At 42.4% G+C, this 25723-nt stretch overlaps 1 protein-coding gene across 1 annotated transcript in view; it reads right to left on the reverse strand.

The window, feature by feature from the left end:
• Positions 1-25723, reverse strand: part of TENM2 (teneurin transmembrane protein 2) — a 2776334-nt gene that overhangs the window by 34485 nt on the left and 2716126 nt on the right. The window contains exons 27-28 of the mRNA XM_029583832.1: positions 19392-19567; positions 5263-5498 (exon numbers count right to left, since the gene is read on the reverse strand). Coding sequence (XP_029439692.1) covers positions 5263-5498; positions 19392-19567 — 412 coding nt within the window. The remainder of the gene's footprint in view (positions 1-5262; positions 5499-19391; positions 19568-25723) is intronic.

Raw genomic sequence — 25723 nt, forward strand, 5'->3', positions numbered from 1 at the left:
TGGGCCATGAAGCATCTGATGCCTTCCATTTTTTTTTTTTTTGTTAATTTTATTCTTGGGAGCTGTTGCAAGTGCTAAGAAAAGAGTGAAAGCAGAGGCGCCTTCTTCAGCACTGGCTCATCGCATTCTGGGGTTTGCAATTGCAAATATTCAGAATATAGCGTCAGTTTTTAAGTTTCATGTAGGATAGCCTGAAGTGCTGCCAGGTTTTAATGAGTTGGCAGTCAGGATGTAATATTCCTTTTTCTTTCAGATTTGTATTTTGATTTCAAGAGGACATCAGAGGAATAAGGTCACGAATTCTGCTGCAAGTCAGCAGATCTCTCTCTGTTGGGCATTGGAGTTAATGAGGGTGGTGCTGCTTGGGTGTTCAACATCACTGATGTAACAAATTCATTTCTGGACTAGTGGGTACAGCAGGAAAAGGTGGGCTGAAAATATACAAACAAGTTCTGCCAAAGAGGTGAGAAAATAAAATATATATCAGAGCCAGAAAGAGACCTCGATGCAACGGGCATGCAGATAACGTCTAATAACATTGGCACTCAGCTGCTGCTCTAAAGGAATGTCGTCTCTTACTTCCCAGCACTTGTATGTGTCATGTGTTGTTTAATCTGAAATCTAATTTGTGCATTTTGTTTCTAATATATGTATCCAAGTGCACACAGACAAAAGTATATTCAAGCAGTGCAAAGCTGGAGAAACACTGGAAACACGTGCGATGCATTTATCCACGTGTTATACAGTGTTGGCCTATTAAACCAAAGAAAAATGTCAAATCCAGCAAAAGAAATGCAGTCCCGTGTTTTAGCTTTGATATTTGAAAATGTTCTAAGCCTAAATTGCAGTGGGGAACCCCATGATGCTCACTGTCAAAGCCTCCCAGATCCTCTGCACATCAGTCACAGCCACACAAAGCAGAAGTCACTGAGAAATGAGATGCTAATATAATGCCATACTTTCACTCAAATTTCCAAATTATATTTTCAGCTCACTCAACCTGTTATAATCCCAGAGTGAATTCTCATTCATGCTAGCTAAATGGCTACGCAATTATTGTTGCAGGAATTAGCACCAGACAATTAAATGTTGAGGTGTTGATAGATAAAACTGTGTTTTGATATTGCATGAACATGATGCCAGGAAACCTAAGCCTGACAAGGATTCATGCAGAAGGCTGCTGCATTTAACTTTAGTTAATTACACTGAGTACCGCTATTAACTTTTTAATAACTGGAGTCAGGATTATAAACATTTTACTTCAGGCACTTTATTCTTTTTTTTTTTTTTTAATTAAAAAAAGCATATTCAATCAAAAATGTGGTGCGCACTTGTCTGAGGAAAAAGGATTAATTGTTACAAATAATCAAGTTGGATAAATCCAAAATTTATACTGCCTTGCTGAAATCTTGTTCTGGATTCAGCTACGGGATCTGATTTTGCTTATGGCAGCAGAGGGGACATCACTGAGTGTTATTTCCGAGTATCTGGTTTGGAGAACTAACACCGGGCTCTGTCATGGCCTAAGTACATTCTGTGCAATATTTCAGCATGGCTACCTTTACCTAAAGGCAGGAACAAAAAAATGGAAGCCAAGACACTAAAAGGGTAATTATAAGAGGCATTTCTGCTGGCTTTAGCCATGGAAACAGGCTTTTAAACAATTGCCTGTCCGGTATGCAGGTACAGCCTGCATTGCCGGAGGCAGGATTAGGAAGGGGTTCTGTGCATATTTTTCACATTTTAAACTGTGCACGTAAATATCACTGGGAACACTGCCCGCATGTATGAGCAGCTGTAAATACGTGGGTGAGATTTTCCTGGGGTACTGTTCAGTGGAAGTGCAAGGGTACTTTTGCCAGGGGTAAGAAGTACCTGTGTTCTTTATAAAGTTACCCCCAATGGGGGTCATTCTGTTGCAGTCTGCATACATGCGTAAATGACTCCAGTTTTCAAAGGAAAAGTCCATGCGTATCCCGCCAAATCTCCCTGCCTACACTCACCACCTGCCAAAATTGTGCAGGGCTGCTTTTCAGGACAATGTGCACACCCACTTTGGAGAATGCAGACGTGTGCGGGTAAGTGCAACGCTCGCCCCTGCCCCCAACCCATGCTGCGGTAGCTGCGGACGTTTGCCCGCAAAGCAAGCAGATGCTTTCAGAACAGGCCAGATCTGCGAGGAAATGCTTTCTGCGCAACCCGTGGGCTGTGACTGCTCAACCTGAGGTTGCAGTTGAAGACCTCCTGCTCCCCTGTGGGCCTGTGCTGTGCATGACGCTGCCCATTACCATTGGTTGCCTCAGAGCGAGCTTTATCTCTGTGAGCTTTGGATTAGGTCTGAGCATGAGCGGGTCTAATCCTGGGGCCAGCTTAATGGTACAAAAACAGATCTCGGTGGACTCTGCGGCGGGTTAAGCCTGTCAGAGCAGCAGGGCTTTATTTTTATTTGCAAAAGAGCCATAATAACTTGCTCCATACAAGGCTTTCAATTCTGGAACGTCCCCTTCAGGCAGACAGCTTGTCAAAATGCATCCGTGATTGGGGTTTGATCGTTTTTAGCTTGGTTTGCATGGTGATTTTTTTTTCACCAGCATTAAAACGCTCATCTGTCAACTACACCTGAAAGAGCCTTTTCCATCGCTTCCCCTAAACTTTGGAACATCCTACCCAAAGCCCTGAGAATCCAGCACAACCTGAAAACATTCAAAAAGACCTAAAACCATTTATTTTCCGCAAATTCTTTACTAACTCTCAGACGTCTGATCATCCCAGCTCTCAACCGAACCCGCATCTATAATCCTCTTATTTCCTGCTCTCCTGATGAACCTCCTTTCCCTCCCCTTTCAACCCCTCCTTGCTCTCCGACTTGATACGTTTTATATTTGAAAATGTTAACCTTACTCTACTGTTATACATCTTCTATGAAAATGTATATTGTTCACAAGGTTTTACTATTCTCAACTGCTATGATAATTACATAATCTGTAAACCGCTATGATGGCTCTACCGAATAACGGTATATAAAACTCAACAAATAAATAAATAAAAGTGATTTTTCCTTTTTTGGGGGGTTAAAAAAATGCTATGAAATCTTGTTGAAACAAAGTTTAAAATTTGTGGTCACTGATAATGGAACTATGGATTTGTTTGGTGCATTACGCAAGCATCATTAGAAGAATTACTTATCTGTAGAGGTTTGATTTAAGTCCTTTGCATTAATAAGTCTGTTTAAATCTCCAGTCACAGAGCAGTTTGACAGTTCAGGCTCCTCGGTCTTACTGTTCAAGAAATGGACCTTGGGAGCCTTTCTTTCTGCTACTGCAGCTTTCACCTCTGCTCCATTTATCGCGTAGTCATGCAGTGCAGGCCGATGAGCAGAGCTCTTCATGCCAACTGAGGGCCAAACTGCCTTGCTTTATTCATAGCACATGCAGCAATTTATTTCAGTCCTAAACAGCAGCCAGGGTCAATAATTCTGAGCCTTTAATAGATGCCAACCTCATTTTCATATCAATAGGATTCCAATCACTTTGTCAACTCCCCTTTGCTTCTCTAAAGCTCAGAGTTTAATCTCCATTGTACGATAGGTTCCCCCCCCCCACCACTGAGGTACTCCTTAGTGCTCACACTCTCACCCTTACTCATAGGAGCCTCTAGGCTGAAGAGTCCAACATAAGGATCTACATTTTTCTCCCTAGGATCACTAAAACTGCTTAGCAAGGGAGCTGAGGAGTCACCAGTATGCAAATCACCGACTGCTTCATTTCGAAAAGCTTCCCACACTCTGAGCAGGCTCCTGGATACTCCTGGAGCACGCCCTGATCTCTCAGACAGGGAGTCCCCCGGGCCTCACCAGCCCAGATGGCTGGCCCCCTCCAGATTCTTAAACCATCTTGCAGTCTCCCTCCCTGCCACACCTTGCACAAGACTATATTACCCTCTTAAACACTCGCCTATAGAATTCTCTCACCAACACTCTTAAAGGAGCCAAAAAATTATTGGTAACTTTCCCATGCCCTGGTCTCTCAGACAGACTGGAGCATTCACACAGTCCCAACTAGACATCTATGGAGCATGCCACAGCGGCAGCATGCAGGGCTACATTCATGCAGGTTACATCACCAGACACCGTCGGCATGTCCTAGGAAGCCACCATGACATTCTGAATACTTTCTATACAGATTAGCAATAGCTAAAATGGAATTTTAGCCATGAGATTAGCAAAGCATGAAATGAAAATAAACATTCATGTAATACCAGTGAGTATCTCTGGAAAACAGAAGAGTGACGGAAGGAGGCCGTGTGCATTGACTATACACCTTAGATGTAGGACTGTTAAGTTGTTTATTGTTGATATCCTAATATTGCACTACTGTGAACATTTTTTTTAACCTGGCAGTTTCCTCCTGCTCCTGTGGCTGGAAACTGGCACCATGAGCCTTCATTTTTAACTCCCTGGGGATTTTTTTCCACTTTTGCACTTTAGTGACTGCAGTGACAGTCCTCAGCGAGGGGCCAGATACCAGGGCGCCTTCTGGTAATTTGGGCCTTAAATCCAGTCACATAGGTATCACCGTTGTGCAAGGACTAGTACTTCCCCCAGGGACTGTGAGTGCTGCCTCCACAGCATCTCCAGTCCCAGCCAACCCAGAAGCAGAAGGAGCTGAGCTGAAATCAAACCCAGCTCTGCCACTCAGCCACTGGACTGGCCCTGTTCCACTCCTCTATTATTACAGAAAGGTTTTCCTTGCATAGCCCCATGTGCCTGATTTATTGTAAAGAGGTACAAGCAGACTGGTTATTAGAGCTTGACAAAGTACCATCTGCACTTTGTTTTTTAAACAACAGGAGAAGATATGTGAAAATGTGGCATTTAGTTTTAGTAAAAAATATTTTCAAGAACCTATGAGCCTCCTGCAGTGGTCTGAGCTCTGGAAAGCTGCACATGATCCAGGCAACATGTTCTGTTAGCTGCAGGCAGGGGGCATCTCATCTCTAGTAGAGAAAAACAACCCCGGCTTGTATGTTGCAGAGTGCGGGCAGAAATCTGAAGCTTTGCAGTGCATGAAACCAGCACACACACAGAATGAAAACGGCCTGATATGCTCAGCAGCTCTAGAAGATGGGAGAAATCCATCGTCTTTCCTCTCCTAAACAGGTTGGCTTGGAATTTTCTTTGACGTGTAAGGTAATTAATGACATAAAAGTTTTAGTGTGGTGCATACTGCACCCGCACACCGGGCAGCAGGAAGTGAAACTTACTCTGAGCTTTCTTCCAAACACAGTCACTTTGCCTTTGGTCTGCTCCTTCCGTAGCCGCCACTCGATCGAGTTCAGTCCATTCTCCAGAGGCAGGGAAATGTTGCGACGTCCTAGTGTGGGGGTCACAGTGCCGGCCAGGATGTGAGGCTCGCTGTGGAAGCTAATGCCCATTCCATTGGCATAGATCACTCTCAGAGTACCGTTGTTGCATAGCTGGTAGCTGTTCCTCACTTGATCTAGGGCAATGAAGGCAATGCTTGATTATGATTATATGAGTCAGACTAAATTGTTACATACTGGTAAAATGTTTTAGGATGTTGTGTTGCATTTTAGCCTGTGCACGTTTACCATTTGGACTGTGTTACTATACTGCAGACATCACACGTTTTTTAGAAAGTACCAACAATAGTGTATTGTATGCACCAAATGTGTATCGTTAACTGCAGAGAACACGACACTGGAAAAACTGAATTCATACACTGATCTTTCCTGTAAATAGGATCTTAGTTTCTATACAGCCACCTCTGGAGTCATTTCTGGCACCTGGAATGCTTCCAAAAAGGAGCAGGAGAAAGGTTATCAGTAATACACACTTGCAGGCACAGGATCATCCATGGTGGCATTCAACTGAATGGTGTGCTATGTCCAAAATGCAGAGCAAGCCATATACGCAAATTCTTATTAATTTTGCTATTTGCCCAATAAAGCAAAATATCTACTTGTAGTACCGGTTAACATCAAAGTCATCCACATTAAGCCCATTTGAGCATTTTTCTAAACTGCTGGGGCTAGATCAAGCTCAAATTACTACAGTGTGACCCACAATAAGACAGCAGGAGCTCCAGTAAGATATGAGGGATGTGTATTCTCAGTCAAACAAGGGCCTCATGGAAAAGTATTCCTCCATCATCAGATGTGAAACAGACTATTTATTTATTTGAAATATTTATATACCCCATATTAAAATTTCTATGCAGTTTAACATAACATAATAAACTCATAAATCAATAACAATAACAAACAAAAATTGTAACTAATTGTAAGAAATAAAAAGTAACATTACTTAGATTTTATGCTACTCCATAATGCTGGTAGCCCATTTATAGACTAATCAGCTCGCTTTTCCAACTGCTATAAATTTTCAGCCATTCAGCTTGATCCTCCAACTGCTATGTGTCCATGAAGGCCCTAGAGAATAAGTGTGCCTTAAGATGTTTTCTGAACTTCTATAAAGATATTTCTTCCTTTAGGCTGAGGGGAGGGAGTTCCATAATAATGGGCCTGTACATAAAACAGCTTTTCTCTTGTCTCATCGAAACAAATGATTTTTGGAGAGGGTACTGTCAGTAGGAGGAGAATCTCAGGCCACGAGATGGTTGGGATAATTTCAAAGCTGCATTAAAGCTGGGGGGTGGGGCAATTTTATTAATGCCCTTAAACATGAACATGATGGTTTTAAAAATAATTCTCCATTTAATTGGTAAGAAATGTAAATCAATTAGAATCAAGTACTATGTTCCTTCAGTAATGTCCCTGTGATGATCCTTGCTGCTGAATTCTGTACCAGTTGCAGCGCTCTTAAAGATTTTTGTGGGACTCTTAGGTACAATAATCAAGGGGGGACAGTACAATAGACTGTATTGTTTTAATCTCCTTAGTAGCTGTAATTTAAAGTATGATTGTTTTATAGCCTTCGAAATTTGAGGTTTAAATGACAGTGTGGTGTCCATTACAAATCCTAAATTTCCAGCCTCTCTTACTATTGGAATTTTCTGATCGCTTAGTGTTAAGGATTTAGGCAGTTTAGGATCAGGAAATCTAGCTAAATGTAGGAGTTCTGTTTTTGATACATTCAATAGTAACTTGTTTTTGAAAAGCCAATCTTTCAAGACGTTCAGGCAAGATGTAATCTTCAATGTGCATTCAGTTGATCCCTCAATTGGTACATAAAAGTGAATGTCATCCGCATATAATCAATAGCCCACACCTAACTGTGCCAATACTTTGCATACTGGGGCTATATAGATATTAAAAAGGAGAGTGCTGATCCCATGGCACTCCAGTATTGAGTTCAAACTTGTCAGAGCAGTTGCCAGAAATGCGGGCAGACTGTGAACGATCTTTTAAAAAAGAAAACCAATTCAAAACTGTATCACCTATCCCAATATTAGCTAGCCGATTGATTAGGACAGAGTGGTCAAAGGTGTAAAATGCTGCACTTAAAACCAAAAATACTAGGAAAAATCCTTGCCGAAAAGTATCTACAAGGGATAGTAATAGTGTCTCTATATTATGGTTTGGTCAAAAGCCATATTGAAAATCATCTAAAATAAGATTAGTATCCAAAAGATCTTTTACTGGCATTTGTAATTATTTTACATTTTGTGGCGAGGCCGATCATTGTAGAATGTATCTATGAAGGCTGTGATTAAATTGATTTCTGGAAGCTGACATTTTCGTTTGGAGCATGAGACACAAATTCATGACGATACCTTTGGGAACAGGTAAGAATGAGGCATCTGCAAGTTTGCGTTTGTGACAACCTGCACATGAAATACCTCAGTGCAGATCTGCAGGACATGAAACGCGGTGGGAAGCTGCATAATGCAGCCAAAAACATACCAACCTTATTGGGTCTTTTAAAAAGCCACAGCATTCAACATTTGCCATCAAACAGCAGAGTCTAAGCAGGGAGTATGCTCTAACCAACAGAAATTGCTTTCTGGGCCACATGTGGTTGTGAAAATATTGTCATTAAACTACAGTTCATTTCTTTAAACACAGTTCTCCCTTAAAGAGAGCCCACCCCAACTTCTGTTTTCACTTAACGGAGAGATAGATTTATATAGGAACATTTGAAATTCTGCCTTTTCCCAAATTTGGTCTCAAGGCAAAATAAAATAAATTTCTTTTAAAGTCTACAGTGCTTGCTCAGCCTCCCACCAAGCAGTTTCCGTGGACGATTACCTCCGTAGGTACACGGGGGATCACTGTGCAATGCATGCCCTGCTCCAGCCAAAACTGCCGGTAAGGCAGTCCTGGGATTTAATACAGGTCTAACTTTTCAAAGAAATCAGTTTCTTTCGCTCTGTGAGATATTTCAGAAGAACCCTTGATAAGTGTACTTGTGTCTATTATCGTGGCTATTGTTATATCATTACCATGGAAACTCTTTAAATTGCTCTGTTGCAATTCCTCCTGAATCTCATACATCACACCTCGCTTGCTGCATCTGACTGCACATTATCTATGTTGTCCCTAATGACTCCGTCGCACACTTCCTGAACCAGTCATGCTCAGGGGATTTATTGAAGGACCAGCTTAAATAGTTGAAAAAAATAATGGTGTAGGAGTGACATTTCATGGCACGTGAGAATCACCTGCTCATATATACTTTTGAAGACCTGCATAGCTTTCTTTTATAAATGGGACACGTAACATGTTGAGACCCTGGCACCGGTGAGAGCTAAGTGCCAGTCTCTCAGGTTTTTGGAGTTCAGCAAACATGGGTCAAGCAGATGGTGTAGTGTAGTGTATCCAAGCTAGGGGCACTTTTCCTTGAACTGAAACATCCACTTAGGACTCCCTTCTGTGAATCCCAATACCTCTCTCCTATATGGCAGTGGCCGCCAGTCAAGGTGCCCATCAGTCAAGCTCTACACAAAGTATTCTTCCAAAACAGTAAAACTTGTACTCCTAGCACATCAGCTTTTTACAAAGACTTCAAAGAGGGCATTACAATTTACTGAATTACTCAGAGTTCACAGGCTTCACAACCAAGACAGAGTTCCACCAAGCTCCAAACATAATTAGCAATAGTCTTACAATGCCTTCCTACAGCTTTATATTACTCCTTCTCCAACTCAATTAGAAATATGTTGCTCACATTTCTATTAGGTGCCACAACTATCATGAAAACTGTATCCCCCCCCCCCACCCCCACCATCCGTAGGATACTTTAAACTCCTCCAAGTAGAACTATATCTGACCCCAGTCTCAGGTCCACTAGAGTACCACCTTTCCCCAGGTCCAATACCTCTGTTCCCAAGCACTTTCCATGAACATCCTCAGCATCCTTGACACACTTCTTCTTGTGAACGTCTTCCATTCCTTCATCTGCTTCTCTTCTGGAAAGAGCTACTTCCTCCTGGTCCCTTTCTTGTGGGGAAAAACCCAGACCTGGTTCCTGGGATAATCCTTTGTGAAAAGGATCACTCTTTGGCCTCGGGCCTATCCCCTTGTATGGGAAAGCCTCTGCAGGGCCCACTCCTAAAAGGAGGGATTCCCCGGGCTTCACCATCTCAGATGGCAGGCTCCCTCTAGACCCTAAACCTATCCTGGAGTCTTTTCAATCTCCCTTCCTGCTAAACTTTGCACAAGATTATATTACCCTCTTAAACACTTGCCTACAGGATTCTTTTACCAACACTCTTAAATGAGTCAAAAACTATTAGTAACTTTCCTATTAGAAAACACACTACTATCTCCATATTATGTATTTTGCCATCCAGTAGCAATTTACTGGTACTGCACATATAACATTCTTCCAATTTCTCCCCCAGAAGACAACCTTAGGGATCCCTGGCTCATCTTCATGTACAGGCTTCCTGCTACGTTGGAAAATACAGACCTTGAGACACCTTAAAGGTTTTAATGATGTACAAACTTCAAACATTTCTCGTTGGAAAGGAAATAGTAGAACTAGGGGTCACCAAATGAAACTCCAGGGAGGACGACTCAGAACTAACATCAGGTAATATTTTTTCACAGAGAGAGTGATTGATGTCTGGAATGCCCTTCCAGAAGGGGTGGTGAAGACAAGAACAGTTAATGAATTCAAAAGGGCATGGGACAAACACTGTGGATCCCTAAAGGCTTGAGATAGTGTAACATTTCTGAATGGGGGGCAATTACTACTCTTAACAGAATGCATGGAGTAACCTGTATGGAACAGCAGTTACTACTCTTAATGGGGGTAACCTGCACGGAACGGCAGTTACTACCATAAACAAATTGCTGGGCAGACTAGATGGACCATTTGGTCTTTATCTGCCATTGTTACTATGTTACTACCTATATATGTGAGGAGTGGGAACGTCATGGAGCTTGTCAGTATACAAAGTCAGTAGGAGGCTCTGCTACTACCCTGGAGCCACTGTGAGGTGGGCAGGGTTGCCCTGAGAGGAGAGGATTTGGAAAGGAGAGTGAATCGTCCCTTCCCCTCCACATTGCCTATGGTCGCATGCCTCTGGAATCTAACCCTGACAGGAAATACACTGGAAAATCATACAAAAAGAATTTCAGAATGAGAAGGTCAGATATCTGACCTAAAGTTTTCAGTTCCCCATGAAAAACTGAGAGTTTCTAAACATCTTTGAAAAGAAAAATTTGTGGTTTATAATTTTAAATGCAATTTACTGGAAATACTTAAAGTTCCCAAGGAAACTATTCCTCCCACATTAAAGATTTACTATTTGCCTTCTCCCAAGCAGCAGGATAACAAGTCTATATCTGGAGTGAAGTGTAAGGCTTTTAACCTATACACAAGACAAACCATTACCCTAATATAGGGAATAAACTGTGTAAAGCTAGGTAGGAGTGAGTCAGCCCAGTAGAGGGTGTAGGGGAATTGAGAAAATTCTAGAAACTCTTGTCTGCAGAGTGTAGAAGTGAAAGCAAGAGGATCTTGGGACAACATAGAGAGATCTATGCATATAGGCTTGTAGGGATAAGTCAGTGACCCTGAAAAGGAGTGTGCAGCTTAACCAAACTCAGTGCAGGCTTGAACTACTACACAAGATGGAAGTCAAGCCATGTGGTGGCCTCTGCAGTTTTAATGTGAATGCCTATGATTGCTGGAGGTACATGTTTGTACATGTGAATGCCTAAGATTGCTAGAGGTACATGTTTGTAAAGCCTGACCTTTCTCTATCATTCTTTACTATGAGCCACAGATGTTATTTACTACTGTTTTGTGGTTTGTTCTATTTTGAGGTACAGCTTTTACCACATATGGTTGACTAGAGCTTAGTATCAGTCACCTGCTTCTGACACAGCTCAGTGATGGTCATTTTTAAGGTTTTACTCTGGCTTCTGATCCACCATGTGGTGATCTCTATTTTTAATTTCCTTTTTATTCCTGAGTGTTGTAAGCCCTGGGGATATAGGAAGAAGTGTGTGTTTTATGGGATTGGGGTATGGGGATAGGGGGGTGGTAGGAGGGGGGGGGGAGAGGCAAAGCTCAGGTTCAAGGTTTCTCCCTCTTGGGCGATACGCCTACAGTTGCTGTTGGGGGTGTTAACTTACTAAGGAGTCAAGGTGGCGGGAGGGATGGACAGGGGGCTGATAGCTGGTGTACCTTGTCTGGCTCCTTCTCTCCTTGTGGATATGGAGAAGTTAGGAGTTAGGGTGGGGGTTGGGGGAATGGTTTGGTTGGGGTTTGTTAAAAAGTTTTACTGCAAACCTAGTTGGAGTATTAGTCATGGTGCTGATTTGGATGGTACTATATGGGTATGCTCTTTGATTTCATGCTGTTACTTACTACCGTATGTTGGTTTATTTAGATTATGGTTAGCCCACATATAAATCATCTCATTAAATGTGAGGGGCACAGCTTCCCCTATCAAATGCAAAAGGATTTCCCAGTTTCTGAAAAAATGCAACACGCATATAGCATTCCTGCAGGAGATACATCTCATGGATGAAGAGCATCAGAAGGTCCTTAGGGATTGGGTAGGTCAAATATACTATGCCTCTTACAATTCTAAGAGCAGAGGAGTCTATATCATCATGCATTAGGCTCTTCCTTTTAAAATCTCTCAAGTGGTCAAAGATCCTGAAGGGAGATTTGTGCTAACAGAAAGAATACTTTACGATCAGAAACTTTTATTTCTAAACGTTTATGGCTATAATAAAGACCAAAACACTTTTTACAATTGCCTTGCAAAGCTGATTGTAAACTCAGTCTCTATCTCTATCACTGCTGTGGGAGATTGGAATACGTGCATAGACCCTTGAATGGCTAGGTCAAGGATGATCCGAGATGCCACAGAACATACAGATTTAAAAGCATTTATTCAGGGACTGAATCTTTTGGATGTCTGGAGGACAAAGTATCCCAGTAGTAGGGACTTCACCTTCTCACCAGTACAATGTACCTACAGCTGTTTAGACTTTTTCCTGTGTTCTGCCAATCTGTTAAGTAATGTAGCCTTGTCATATTTTGGATCACAGTCTGACATTGAATATCTCTCAATCCTTGGATGGGGAACACACATGGAGGTCTAAATTGTCCATACTGGGGAGAGGACGCTGAGGAAATGATACGTAAAGTTACTAAGGATTTCTTTGAGGATCATGCCTCAGAGCTATATAATCCTGTGGTGTTATGGGAAATGTTGAAATCTGTATTACATGGGTACATTATTAGATTTGCTAGTCACTTCAAATGCCTAAGGTTGCACAGGGAATGATCCTTAGCGTACCTGTTCTAAACAGGTGTGGAAACAGCTTCAGAACTGTAGGCAAGAACTTGTGGCTCTGCAGGTAGAGCAGATCGAGAAGGCATTTTGCTTTTCCTGCCAAAAGTTCTCTGAACATGGTAGTAAGGCAGGTAAGCTGTTAGCTAGACTACTTTGGAAAAAGTTCAGAAGCAATCTGATAACAGGTATCCGGATGAGGGATGGTAGGATCTCTCATACTTTAAAGGACATCGGTGAGACCTTTCAGTATTTCTATTGTGACTTGTATGCAGGTGTATCCCCAAGCTGCGCTAGAGGCCTTCTAGAACATGGTAAAGCTACTCAAGGTGATAGATGAACAGAATGAGAAACTGTGAGCCCTAAAATCCATACTTGAAGTGTAGAGGCTGTAAACATCTCCCTAACGGTAAATGTCCTGGGTCCGGGCTTTCATCTAGACTTTTATAAGAAATTCCTTCCTGAGCTTAGTGTCTGGTTTTTAGATGCATTTGAATATCTTAGGGGCGACCCTTCTTTTCCACATAGGTTGACTGATATTTCTATAACTCTTATGCATAAATAGGGTAGGGATTCGCTAGAGCCAGGATTGTACCATCAATCTCACTCCTAAATGCAGACATGAAAATCTTGGTACAGGTGTTGCAGATAAGATTAGATCGAGTTATGGAAATCCTGGTCCATGATGATAAGACAAATTTATTAGGGGCCACTTGGCCATGAGAAAAGCACTCAATATTATTTCTTTGGCCAAATGATACAAAATTCCAGGTCTTTTAGTATCATTGCATGCAGAAAAGGCCTTTGACAGGCTGGGTTGGCTCTTTGTATTCACAGCTATTTTGTCCTATAATTTGGATCAGGATTTTATGGATTGTGTCAGAATTTTGTACATCCAAACTACCACATGCATTTATCAGGTTATTAGGAAGGGGTGCCCATTGTCCCCTTTACTTTTTCAGTTAGCCATTGTGGTTTTAGTGCAAAGGATTCAATCTGACAAGGACATCACTGGGTTTTCTTTTAATGGCATGTTTCATAAGATATCATTGTATGCTAATGACATCCGGCTATTCCTTATCAATTCCAGGAAATCAGTCCTAAATTCAAGGATTGCAGGAATATAGCAGAATATTTGGGTATAAGGTTAATTGCCAATAATCCAAATTATATTGGGAGGGCGAGAGTCTGCATGCATCCCTGACTATCTTAAGGTAGCCCATGAAAGATTTAGATATTTGGGGATTTTTCTATGAAAAAGTTGGGCTTATTTATATAAAACTAACTATATCCCCATGCTTTATAACATATTGGGGGATAGACTTATTACTGTCTTGGGCAGGAGGGATAGTAGTCCTGAAAATGAACATTCTACCCAGATTAATTTATTTATTTCAGCATCTTCCAGTTACACTCCCTTTGAAGTTTTTTGCTAACCTCAATGGAGCTATTTTTCAGTTCATTTGGCATAAGAAAACCCTGAGTTTGAAGATGGGCACATTATGGGGGACTAAGGTGGGGGGTGGCCTGGCTTTATTGAATAGTTTGGGGTATTATTGGGCTTCCAGGTTAGCTTGTCTTAAGGCCTGGCTGAACAGGGATTATGGGCAGCCGTGGCTTTCTTTGGAAGTGTGGGGGATGGGGGGGGGGGGGTTATATGCTTGCCCCATTGTTGCCCATGCAATAAAGACATGGAAATAACTCTGACCTGTCCATCACTACCATTTGTCTTGAAACAAAGGACTGGTGGGATATGGGTTTTTTGTTTCTGGGACAGCTCTGGGATGAGGACGGTTGGCTTTCTTTTGCCTCCTTGAAGAGTGAATTTGGTCTCTGAGAGGAGTCTAAGGAGGTTTATAATAAGATTATTGACAGGTTGATTAGGCAGGAGGGATTGTTTATGATAAGAAGAAATAATCTGCAAGTGGAACAAGTGCTGTAATTAGCTGAGGAGAGCTCTAAAATTATTTCCCTTCTATACAGAGCTATCATCATGATGCATTAGAAGAGAGTGCCCCTGATGGAATGCAGACCTCAAATTAAATCTTGGTGTTGAGGGCTGGAGGCAAATTTTGAAAGCCACAGATAAGATCTCAATATGCAGCAGATTGGTGGAGCTAATGTCCAAGCTTGTGTGTCAGACTTACAAATACCGTCTGACCTTTGCTAAGTTTTCTCCATCCTCTTTTAGACTCTGCTAGAGAGGGTGCATATATGGTGGTCCTGTGTTTTCGGCAAAAATTTCTGGAGTAATGTGGAGCTCAGAAATACTAGCATTATGGCCCGGAGGGTCAAACGTCATCCAGAGATGTGCCTCCTCAGGTTGTGGATAGATGCCTCCCTTGGTACCTATCAACGCAAACTCTGCACCTATCTTATTCATGTTGTCCAATACCCTATAGTGACATATTGGAAGTCAATTGCTTTGTTAGCATACTGGTTTAATTCAGGTACATGAGATAGCCTTTACAGAAAAGTTAACATTAATGTTACAGAAGATAAAATCTGGGGTAAATACTGGGGTAATGTGGGCAGGCCTGCTGATGTCAGTATGAAAGCCTGCAGTGAAGCTTGGTCTAGTCCTTGCTATTGTTTTGTTTTGTTTTGTCAATTTGCACTACACCTGTCACTGCAACTTCGACTGTTGTTTTTCAAGAGATATTGTTTGCTGGTTTTTTGTTAAATAAAGAGTTTAAAAAAATTATGTGCAGTCCTTATGCCAATCCACCCAGAATTGCAGAGAGTGGGCAATAAATCTTTTAAATAAAATAAATAAATGTGGACAGCTTGAAAACTGGCTCTTGAAAGATCTACTGAAGACTGTTACCCAACAGCATGGGAAGAATCAAACAGACTCTGGGATTGCTGAAGTACCATTGATCATACTTTGGTGGGAAAAGTGTGTGTTGGCATGGTGTCTGAAAGTAATACACTGATGGACTCGACCTTGTGAGTGGGGCACAGAATCTTGTGTGTCCACAGGAAGCTTAACCTCACGAATCTCACTATCAGTGGAGCAGGGATTTCCCTCTACTTAAAGTAAAAGTAGAGTTTCAGCCACATCCTGTTTAGCATGAGAGGCAGGAGTAGATTGCATTTCTTATCTTTTTCAAAGACTAAGAGAATTGACTATAAATTTATTCCTACCTCAAATAAATGCAAGTCATTGGGAACCCCAGTCCTGTGTATGGAATGAATTGTTACAGCCATCCTAGGCTTTCTTCCATTGAGGGTCCAAGTCACCATCTTTATGATCCCTTACTAGAACTCATGCCACACTCCCCCTGCAAGAAGAGCAAACTAAGGCCTGGATTTTCTAAGTTCGCAGAACTTAGAAAAATCTGTTGGTAACAGGGGGCGAGGGGGGGTGTGAAGGGTGTGAAGCGGGGGGCGGGCTTGCAAAAGCCGGCAGCGATCGCACCACCGCGATGCGATCGCCGCCGGCTTTCGCAAACCAATAGCACCACTGTGAAAGGTGGTGCTATTGGCCGTGTTACTGATGGCGATAAGGCTCCTTACCTTTTCGCCGTCAGCAATGTCTTCGCGGCGTGCACCCCGGTGCCGCCCCGACTCCTCCCCTTCCAGTGCGGACGCCGCCCAGAACCTGCCCCGATCTAGGTATCGTGAGCGATACCTTTGGAAAATGACCCCCTGAGGCTGAAGGTCGGAACTTAAGAATTGCTGTGAATTCAGGAGATTATTATTGAAAAAGTTTCCTTAATGGTAGTGATAGCCCTAGAACAGGACCATAACTTGACTTTTTGTAATATAAATGTTTTGTTTCTAGTCCTTAAGATATATAGTTTCCCTAATATTGTTTGATTTACTCCAGAGAGATGAAAACCTTTTTTTTTTACTCTCTGTCAAGAAAAGGGTCAAATTGGGGCAGAGTTTTATGTAAAATTTCCATGTGAATGCTCTCTGAAATATCGGGGAGTTCAGTATGTTTCCTATGACCCAGATCAACTAGTGCTTTCTTGAAAGATAAATCTAGAAATTTACAGTTACAAGCCATATGGAAAGATTTTTTTTTCTGTTTCTCTCTTTTGACCTCCTGCCATAGAAGGCTCTTGTTTTTGTAAGCCCAGACATTTTTATTGGTTATATATATTTCCTTGTTACATCATTTTGTATTGGTGGACTTCTCCACCAAGTTAGTGGGCTTACAGGTCAGAGGTGGATGATTTTTCTTTTTTTTTTTTTATATATGTGGCCCTACTGGCCACTAGATGGCACACTGGCAATAGGAAAGAATGGAATCAGTGTGTAACAATGAGATTTTCCAGCACTTGGAGGTCAATGAAAGTTCAGAGGTGTTCTGTAGTGGTGTTCTATATTCTAACAAGTAAAACCTGCTGGAAAAGGTAGTTCAACAGGAAGAAAAAAGGTGTAGAAGATATTACTTTCAGGGACAAGTTGGTTCATCCCCAAAAGGGGACAGGGCTAAAGGGTGTTATAAAATATGCTTCCCACAAGGCACAGTGAAACAAAAGAAGGATTGGATAAGTTGGGGTGCTTTCACAAGCCCTCCATGGAGTCTGATACAAAAGGAATATGAGAGGAGTGAGGAACTGGAGAAATTGAAGATTCAGGTCAAGGAGAAGTCCATTACCTGCTATTAAGTTCACTTAGAGAATAGCCACTGCCATTAGCAATGGTTACATGGAATAGACTTAGTTTTTGGGTACTTGCCAGGTTCTTATGGCCTGGATTGGCCACTGTTGGAAACAGGATGCTGGGCTTGATGGACCCTTGGTCTGACCCAGTATGGCATTTTCTTATGTTTCTTATGTTCTTAACTATGGTGGAGGCCTGCAGGACCAGAAGAGAGAGCTGAGCCTGAATGATGCTTCAGTGCAGGGTTGGGGAAGCTGCAGCTGCCTAAGGAGAGGGGATGAATTGTCCTGGAGGCAATCTGGACCTGTTGTGAGTAACTGGGAATCCCAAAGAGAGATTTTGAGTTTACTTCTGGGACCGCAGAGGACCTGGTGGGGTGAAGAGAAGATGATTTGCTTTTGGGGAAATTTTCTGCATGAGAGTAATTATAGACTGTAATTTTGAAAGCTGAACTGTTTTCTGCATTTTTGTTTTACTAGACTGTGAAATTATGTTTCGTTTGGAGTACAGTTTTGGTGTGGACATTGTGTTTCTTTTCAAGGTATCCTCAGCCCAGTTTGGTCTTGCCGGCAAGCTTGCTCTCAAGCCACAGAACTGCAGAATAAATCCCCTGCCTGGCTGAGTGTACCCAGTGGCTCTCCGCGACTGGGAAGGTAGCCCCTGCTGTTGGTAGAGTTACATATCTTTTTTCTTGTCCTATATTTCTGTCTCTCTCTATGTTTGTAAATTAATTAAAATATATTTTTTATTTTGGTATTCCTAATTTTCCTTTTAAAACAGAGAGAAATTTATAGGAAATAAAAGTTTAAATAGAAACTGAAGTTTCTTGGATAAGCCATTATGTTTACATTTGACCAAGTACAAAACATGGAATCTTTGTTAGTTAATACTTTTGATATATTTGAATCATGAACTGTATGCACAAGGTATTATAGAACTCACAATGTAAAAAAAGTATAGCATTTTAGACAATTGCTGGTGAAAAGAAAGGTTTTCCCAAAGCTCTCTACTGGGCCTCTTAGAGAATTACAAAATTCAAAGTGCTGCGGCTGAAGTAAAAAGTATTCCCTTGTTATCACTACAGCAGAAAACAGGAAAAGTAACTCCCGATGCAGCAAGTGTTGCGTGCCGAAAATGGGCGCAGAAACACTAGTAAAGGTTAGCGCCCTAGCATGGAAATCCCACGTAAAGCATTAGTTTTACCCCCAAGGCAGAGAAGTGTGCTGGCTAACTCTTGGAAAATGAACTCCCAGTCACAGGTGGACTAACATTTCCAGCGCTGATGTTCTTTAGGGATGCACAGCAGAGGCAGCAGCAAGTAGAATGGATACCAAGCGGCTTTTATCCCTGTCTTGTTCTGCCTTCTTTTTTCTTTTTATCCGATACCACTGCAGTGCCATGATTTCCTACTTCACATATTCTTCACATATCGGTCCCACTGTTTGCTTTTTGCCAGTATGTCAGGTTCTCTCCTGCGTCTAGATTTATGCATACAAACAAGTAGATACCATGCTTTGGGTACATAATCCATGAGTCTGAGAAACTCCATCTACTCCCACTCCAAGTGAAAATGTGTGCTCAGCCTATAGTTTGATTGCACATTTTAACTCAGTTTTTTGTGCACATATTTGAGTTTTCATTAATTTTTAACAACCAATGCATTAGCATACCATTTGGTTTTTTTTGCATGCACATTGAAAAAGGGCAGTGAATTTCAGTGCATGGTCTTAACATATGGCTTAATACCTAGGCCCTTCAGTGAGAAATGTCAGAGCATGGACTACATTGTTAAACAGCCATTACAGTACAATCTCTGAATTTCTCATTTCCAATCTGTTGGAGCAAATACAGAGAAACACACTGATGATGTGGCTGTTCTAAGAAGAACCAAAATAGCTGTTGGGTTTTAAACAACATAATTTCCTGGGGTATCGTATTTGATTTAAATGGGAGTAATGTAGACTCATTTGGTGCAAAAGCATCCAAGATGGGATCTTTAAGTCCTGTTCTTGAAGTAATGAAGTGCTGCTTTACCTTGCACCACGGTGTAGGACGCTTCCACAGAGGACAGGTTGGTAATGACTGTGACATCATCATCTCGGTTGGAATTCTCAATGTCAATGGTGATGGATTTTTCCATTTCCCGGTGAAGGCTAGTCACTACCCCTGTTGGACGTGTCACATTGGTCAGACGACCTTCGCTGTCATAGCTTCCAAAAAAAAAAGAGTAGGGGAAGAAAGGTTTTTATGCATGTTAATGGCTTTTAAAACTCAAATGAAATTAGCATTGTACATAGCCCAATAAGGATTAGTTGAATTTGTGCTTATAAAACCTAATTATTAGGTACAGTTAACTGTGGCCAGCAGTACTGAACATAACAAGGCTCTAGCTGGTATTAAAGGTTCCGATAACATCCTCTATCAACAAAGCTCAAACTGTCTCCAGAACCTGAGGTAACAATGGCAGCCCAAATTATATATTAGTTGACTACAATAACACTTGTCAACCACTATCCAATGTCTGCTTTACTTATGGGTTTTAATTAAAATTCGTCTGCTTGGACAGTGAAATTGCACCGTATGGCTGTCTTCGAGTATTTTACAGTCAAGAGGTCGACTCCGGCGAGATATAAGGAGTTTATGGACAGTCGGTCCGAGTTTCTTCTCTCTCTTAATGCCAAGGCGCGCAGTAGGCTTCTCGATATGTCATAAATGATACCACAATTCACCAGTATTTTAAACTCTCATCATATTACGAAGGCTCCCTGTTCATGTTCATGATGTAACCTGAAGCGGAAACCCTCAAGACACTCTAATACTCACCAGAGAAGGGGAAGGGGTAGGGGTTGAGGGGAGGGGAAGGGGGGCTTATACGTTGTAAGTTGTAATACATGCAAATGTTCATATCTTTCATGTTCTGGTTGATAAATGGAAAAATTGAAAATAAAGATAATAGAAAATATTTTTTTAAATAAAATTAACTTATTAAAAATAGAAGTGACAAATCTCATATTTAAGCAGGTCCAAGGAAAGTTACTTTTTAAAAAATATATAGTAATACTCAATATTAAGCATTAGAATGTGAAATATAATTTCACCAGTAGGTGCCAGTATAGCCCATGAAAAGCACTGCAGATAATTTGTGAAAGAAAGTGTGCCTGACTAGGAAAGACTTAAACCAGAATATAATGATTTTTTTTCCTTATTGTAAATTTGTTGTCTGAGAAAGCCACATTAGGACAAATAACAGTGAGAGCCAGATTTAAAGCATTCTCAGAAAGGTAGAATTATAGATCACTTATCTAACAGGGTAATGCTGAAAGAAATCTGGCCTGTGCCTTACTAGTAATCTCAGTAGGAAAAGCAGAAGCCACGGTGGATGAGAGAGGATATATGAGGAATGTGTGTCCTAAAGATCAGCATGTGTGCTCTGGCCCTGGAGCACTGAACCCTAGCATGCTGTAAGAAGCAACAGGTCTTCAACCAGTGGCTCTAGAGACAGGAGACTACGTCAGCTTCATTGCTGAGCCATACGAACACCTGGAGTCAGGGAAAAGAGCTAGGAGTCTGTCGTCACCGTAACAGGTGCTCCTGAACATAGACCAGTTACAAATCAGTAAATGTGTCTTTAAATTAAGTGCAGGAACTAAGAGTCTAGAAACTGCATAGAGGTAGGAGTAGCTCCAGAGAGCCCAGCTGGAGGAATGTCATCCAGTCCCCTAGTCTGGGCCTGCTTCCAGTCTTCCGAGGAAGAGTGTGCAGTACGTCCTGCAGAATCTCCAGCTTTCCAGGAAATCTAGCTTAGTTCATCATCTATCAGTAACTGCTTTCTTTGCTGTTTGTGAAGGAGGGTCAGGATCGCCAGGCTTAAAGGCCTAAGCACATAAGGAAACCCCCAGGTAAAAGGGATAAAGTCGCATCAGTCCACGGAAGTAAGGACTCAGCCAGTACTGTTGAATTTCTCTTCTGACTGACTGATCCTGGGTTCGATCTTGGGCATAGATCTCTGCAGTTTCTGAAGTGCTCAGCAGGCAGATTAACCGCAGCAAGATAGCAATGATTCTGAAAATCTTGCCAATACTTTGAAGTCTGGCTGTTTTCATGCCAGTCTTAAATCTCTGGGGTAGATTTTAAAAGGAGAGCGCGCACATGCATGCACCGATTTTATAACAAGCGTGCATGTTAAAAATCCGATGGCTGCGGGCGCTTCTGTGGGCGGTGCGTGCAGGAGAGGTGAATTTTACTAAATTATACGTGGCGATGCAATCGGGCCTTCCCCCAGTTCCCTACCTCCTTGCCTAACCTTCCCTTCCCTTTCCCCTCTCCACCCCGACCCCTAACCCCTACCTTCCTACCAGAAAATGTTTTATTTTACGACTTACTGCTCCTCTGGGGCAGAAGTAGTTTGCATGGACCGGCCGGCTGCTGGCGTGCGCTTCCCCGGGACAGCGGCTAATGGCCTCTGTCCCGCCCCGCCCCTTTTTCATGGCCTGGCCACGTGCGTAAGTGCTGATTTTTACATACGCGGCTGTTTTAAAATTCGGATTCTGTGTCTGGTACATTGTGAGGTGTGGAGCAATGCTTCGAGAGTCTGTGATGTGTCACTCAGGACTGGATTTGTCTATAGGCCCACTAGGCCTGTGCATAGGGTAGCAGAAATCTGGTGGGGCGGGAGGGGGGAGGGCAGCAGACTGGCTAAGATTTGTTGTCTTTCAGCTGTGCTGAATCTCATTAGAGAACAGATCTCTGCTTCCTGATCCAGCCCCTCTGCTCCAGGCAGCATTCAGGGAACAGGAAGGCCTGTAGCAGACAGAACATTAGGAGATCATTCTGGGGAGATGAGGAGGGGCTGAGTAGAGATTATTGGAGGGTGGGATGAGAGGGGCATCAGCTGGGAGTGGGGGGTGGTGTATGTGTATGTGTGTGTGTGAGAGAGAAGGGAACAAGGGTAGGAGGGCAGTGTCTGTGTGTGCGAGAGAGAAGAGACTGGTGCCAAATGTGTGTATATGCCATATTGGGTGGGATGTTAGAGAGGGGAGACAAGGAGAAGCAGGACACGAACATGGTAGGGACACTTCCTTCCTCTTTTACCCACTCACTGCAATTCAAATCCTCCTTCCCTTGGATCTTGGATTCTATCCCCCAGACCCTTGAACCTTCCTTCCTCCCTCTCCCTCCCTTATTCCCAGATCCTGGTACCCACTCCCTCCGCAAGCCAAGAATCTCTCTTTTTCTCCTCCTCTTCTCCATCTCAGATTCCTGATATTCTCAATTCTCCCCATCCCTACTTCTTTCCTTCTCATACTCCTCCCCCCTTTCTCCTCACTCCATTCCTGATCCTCCTCCCTTCCTCTCCCCCTCCCTGTACCCGATACCCGAGATCGCTTTTCTTCATCCAGTAAATTATACTAATAATTATAGCATAAAATGAGTATTTTTATAATGTAATATAAAAGATGGAAATATTTTCCAATTTCCTTCAGAATTTGTTAATTTTTGCCTCAGGATCTACCCCTGAGCTGCCACAAAAACTTAGACCTTCTGCTCCCTGTTGTTGAATCTTGGTGGGTGGGGAAAGGGAAGGAGGGAGGGACATGGGAGAGGAGATAACTGGGAGGGGGGGGGGGGGGGAAGAAGGGGACAGCATCAACAGTGCCTAGGGTTACCAAAATCCTAAATTCATCACTGGTGTCACCGTTTAGCCTGAGATGATGTATTTTGTGGCATGAAATGCATGCGTGTGTAAGAGTTGCCTCCAAAAATTGTACGTTAACTGTGTTGGTTTTGGTAAAGTAAAGTGTGGGAAAATGTTTTCATCCCAAAGTCATCTCCTGTCCATGGCTTTTATTTTCCAGTTAGCTGAGTCCTCTCCAGAGCAGCTCAGTTTGGTGTAATCGGGCCATGCAGCTTGCTCTCCTGAGTAAGTTACGTCAGGTCCTTGCAGGTATTAAGTAGCGTCCTGTTAGTGAGGGCTCATTAAATAGTGTGGAGGAGGAGGAGCACACCATGATGGTTAGGCTGAGCTCAGTACCCCCTCATTTACACATGACATTTATTAGCCAATTTTTGTCTGTGCTCACTGTCTTCATGGACCTCTCTAACGAGCACTGTAAGGCCTTCCTGTGTAGCTTGTTGTTTTTAGTGTGCAGGCAAGGTCCTTAACAAGCACACTAATATTTACTACAGAGGCCCAGGAGGGTTAAAAAAACATCTTAAATTGACAGGGGAGAGATATTTGGAGGGCTATATACCTAAATAAGGCATATTTGGCAGCTCTGGATGTCAGTGTCTGAAAAGCCACCGGTGTGACAATTGACTTCATGCCCATTTTGTGAAGCAGATTTCAGAAAACAGCAGGAGTGGGGAAACTGGTCAAGAAAGGCTAGTGGTAAGCAGGGCATCAGTGCTCAGCTTCAGGCGCTCCTGTACAGCACACACATGGTCCGAGTTTAGTCTTCAGGTTAGCTGAAAATTGTAAGTCAACCATAAAGCAGATTGATGGGGGAAAATGCTGTTCGTGCTTAGTGCTGATGATGCGCTGAAGACGAGTCTAGGTTGCAGCACTTAAGGACCTCCGTGGCATCAGTAGTCTGGCAGCTGGGGGCTTGTGCTACCTGGTAGCAAGTCATGAAGTCATGGCACAAACGACTTTAGTGCTATATACCTGGGGAGAATATTCCAGACAAACCAACATTTCGTGTCAGCCAGCTAGAAGTGTTTATTTCCAGGAGAACTGTTTGTATTTTCCTCCTCTCCCAACTGGGAAGCAGTTAACAAGATGGGAATTATGTTGCATCTCAGGTGTCAGAGAACATCAATGTTATGCATGCTCATGAGGGAGGTTCATATTCCCCAAAACCGTATTCAAGCAAAGCGTTAATATTGTCATCAGAAGTGCTGAATGATTTGTCTGAAGGTAATTTCACAAAAGTCAGAGATGCTTAATGGTATTTTATCATCTGGTTTAATGATCCGCTCACTCCGTGTGCATCAATAACATCACTAATTAGACAATTAAGTCATGTCAGCACAGCAGAAGTGTTATCAGAGAGAGGAACTCTATAGCTCTGAAAGTGACAGAGAGTGCAGAATTAATAAATGACCAGCAGAGGTCCTCACGTCCTCTTTCTTGCAGACGGAAAGCAGCAGCTGAACACTACAAAAATCAGCTGTGTGAAACTGGGTGTGCATATCTAATGTAACCGGTCACATCAGCAAAGGTAAGCTCACGATGCTCCTTCAGTGGCCCTTCCTTAATCACAATTCACCAGGCACTGTTTGTCAAAGACTGGTGGCCAAATGAAGGATTCCAGTCACCACTAGCCTCCCATTCCTCCGATACCGGCCCTTTGCATCTTTTGGTGCAGCAGTTTCCACCTGCTGTTTGGGCTGCCAGCTGAGTCTGAACTGTGTTGGAGGCATGGCACCACGAGCCTTCATTCACCACCACCGGGGGGATTTTTGTTTTTGTCTCTTGCATCCTTTCACCTAGCCCCAGACATTGCCGTGACAGCCCACCAGCTGGGGCCACATGCCGGGGCACCTTCCTAGGGGGTTGTGACCTTTGCCCTTTGCAGAATCTGCAGCCCTGATGGGGCCCAGGGAGTGGAAGACCTGAGGCAAAATCTGAACTTAGATCCTCCGCATGAGAGTACACAGCACTGGTGCTGGGTCGGCCTGTGTGGGTTTTTTTTTTTTTTTAATTAAATGATTTTTCTTTTGATATAGATAATGCGTGAATGTCAACTGGGTTCAGCTTACAGGTAAAAGTTTTTTTAGAGTGGCAGAAAGCAATGTTTAAGTGGCCATTGGTGACTGACTTCAGTAATCACATCTACATTCACAGAGATTTCTACAATGTTGAAAAGGTTCAGTCTTGCTCACAAAACATTGTAGAATACTGAAATACTGCTAATTTCAAAACCAGACATTAGCCCTAAATGATTTTGCATTGATTTTTTATCCCCTGTGTTATGCTGAGGCCAAAATTGGGGGATATTTTCACATTAAAGTTTCCATTTCTCTACACTGTATTCCATTAGGAACACATAAGGCCTCAGGACTCCCATTTGCTCTTAATTAAATCCAACTTTCCCCTCAAATTTCTCAAATCATCTAAATATTTATTAATGCAAATTACACAAAAGTAGTAATAGATCAGCTTTCCTATTTTCCTCCTCTAAGAAATTTGCCACGCTGAGAGTTCTATGTTTCTCTCACCCATGACACTACTGAATGGAAACCAGGTAGGGCACCATGCATCTGACTGTCAAAGGAGTATTTTGCTATTAGAATTTGGATGTCAACAGTAAGGCTGGTCCCTTAGTATGGTGAAAAACAGCAGTGCTGCTCCAGACTGTGAAATT

The sequence above is a fragment of the Rhinatrema bivittatum genome, chromosome 18 (assembly GCF_901001135.1).
Source record: "Rhinatrema bivittatum chromosome 18, aRhiBiv1.1, whole genome shotgun sequence".
Classification (NCBI taxonomy): Eukaryota; Metazoa; Chordata; class Amphibia; order Gymnophiona; family Rhinatrematidae; genus Rhinatrema; species Rhinatrema bivittatum.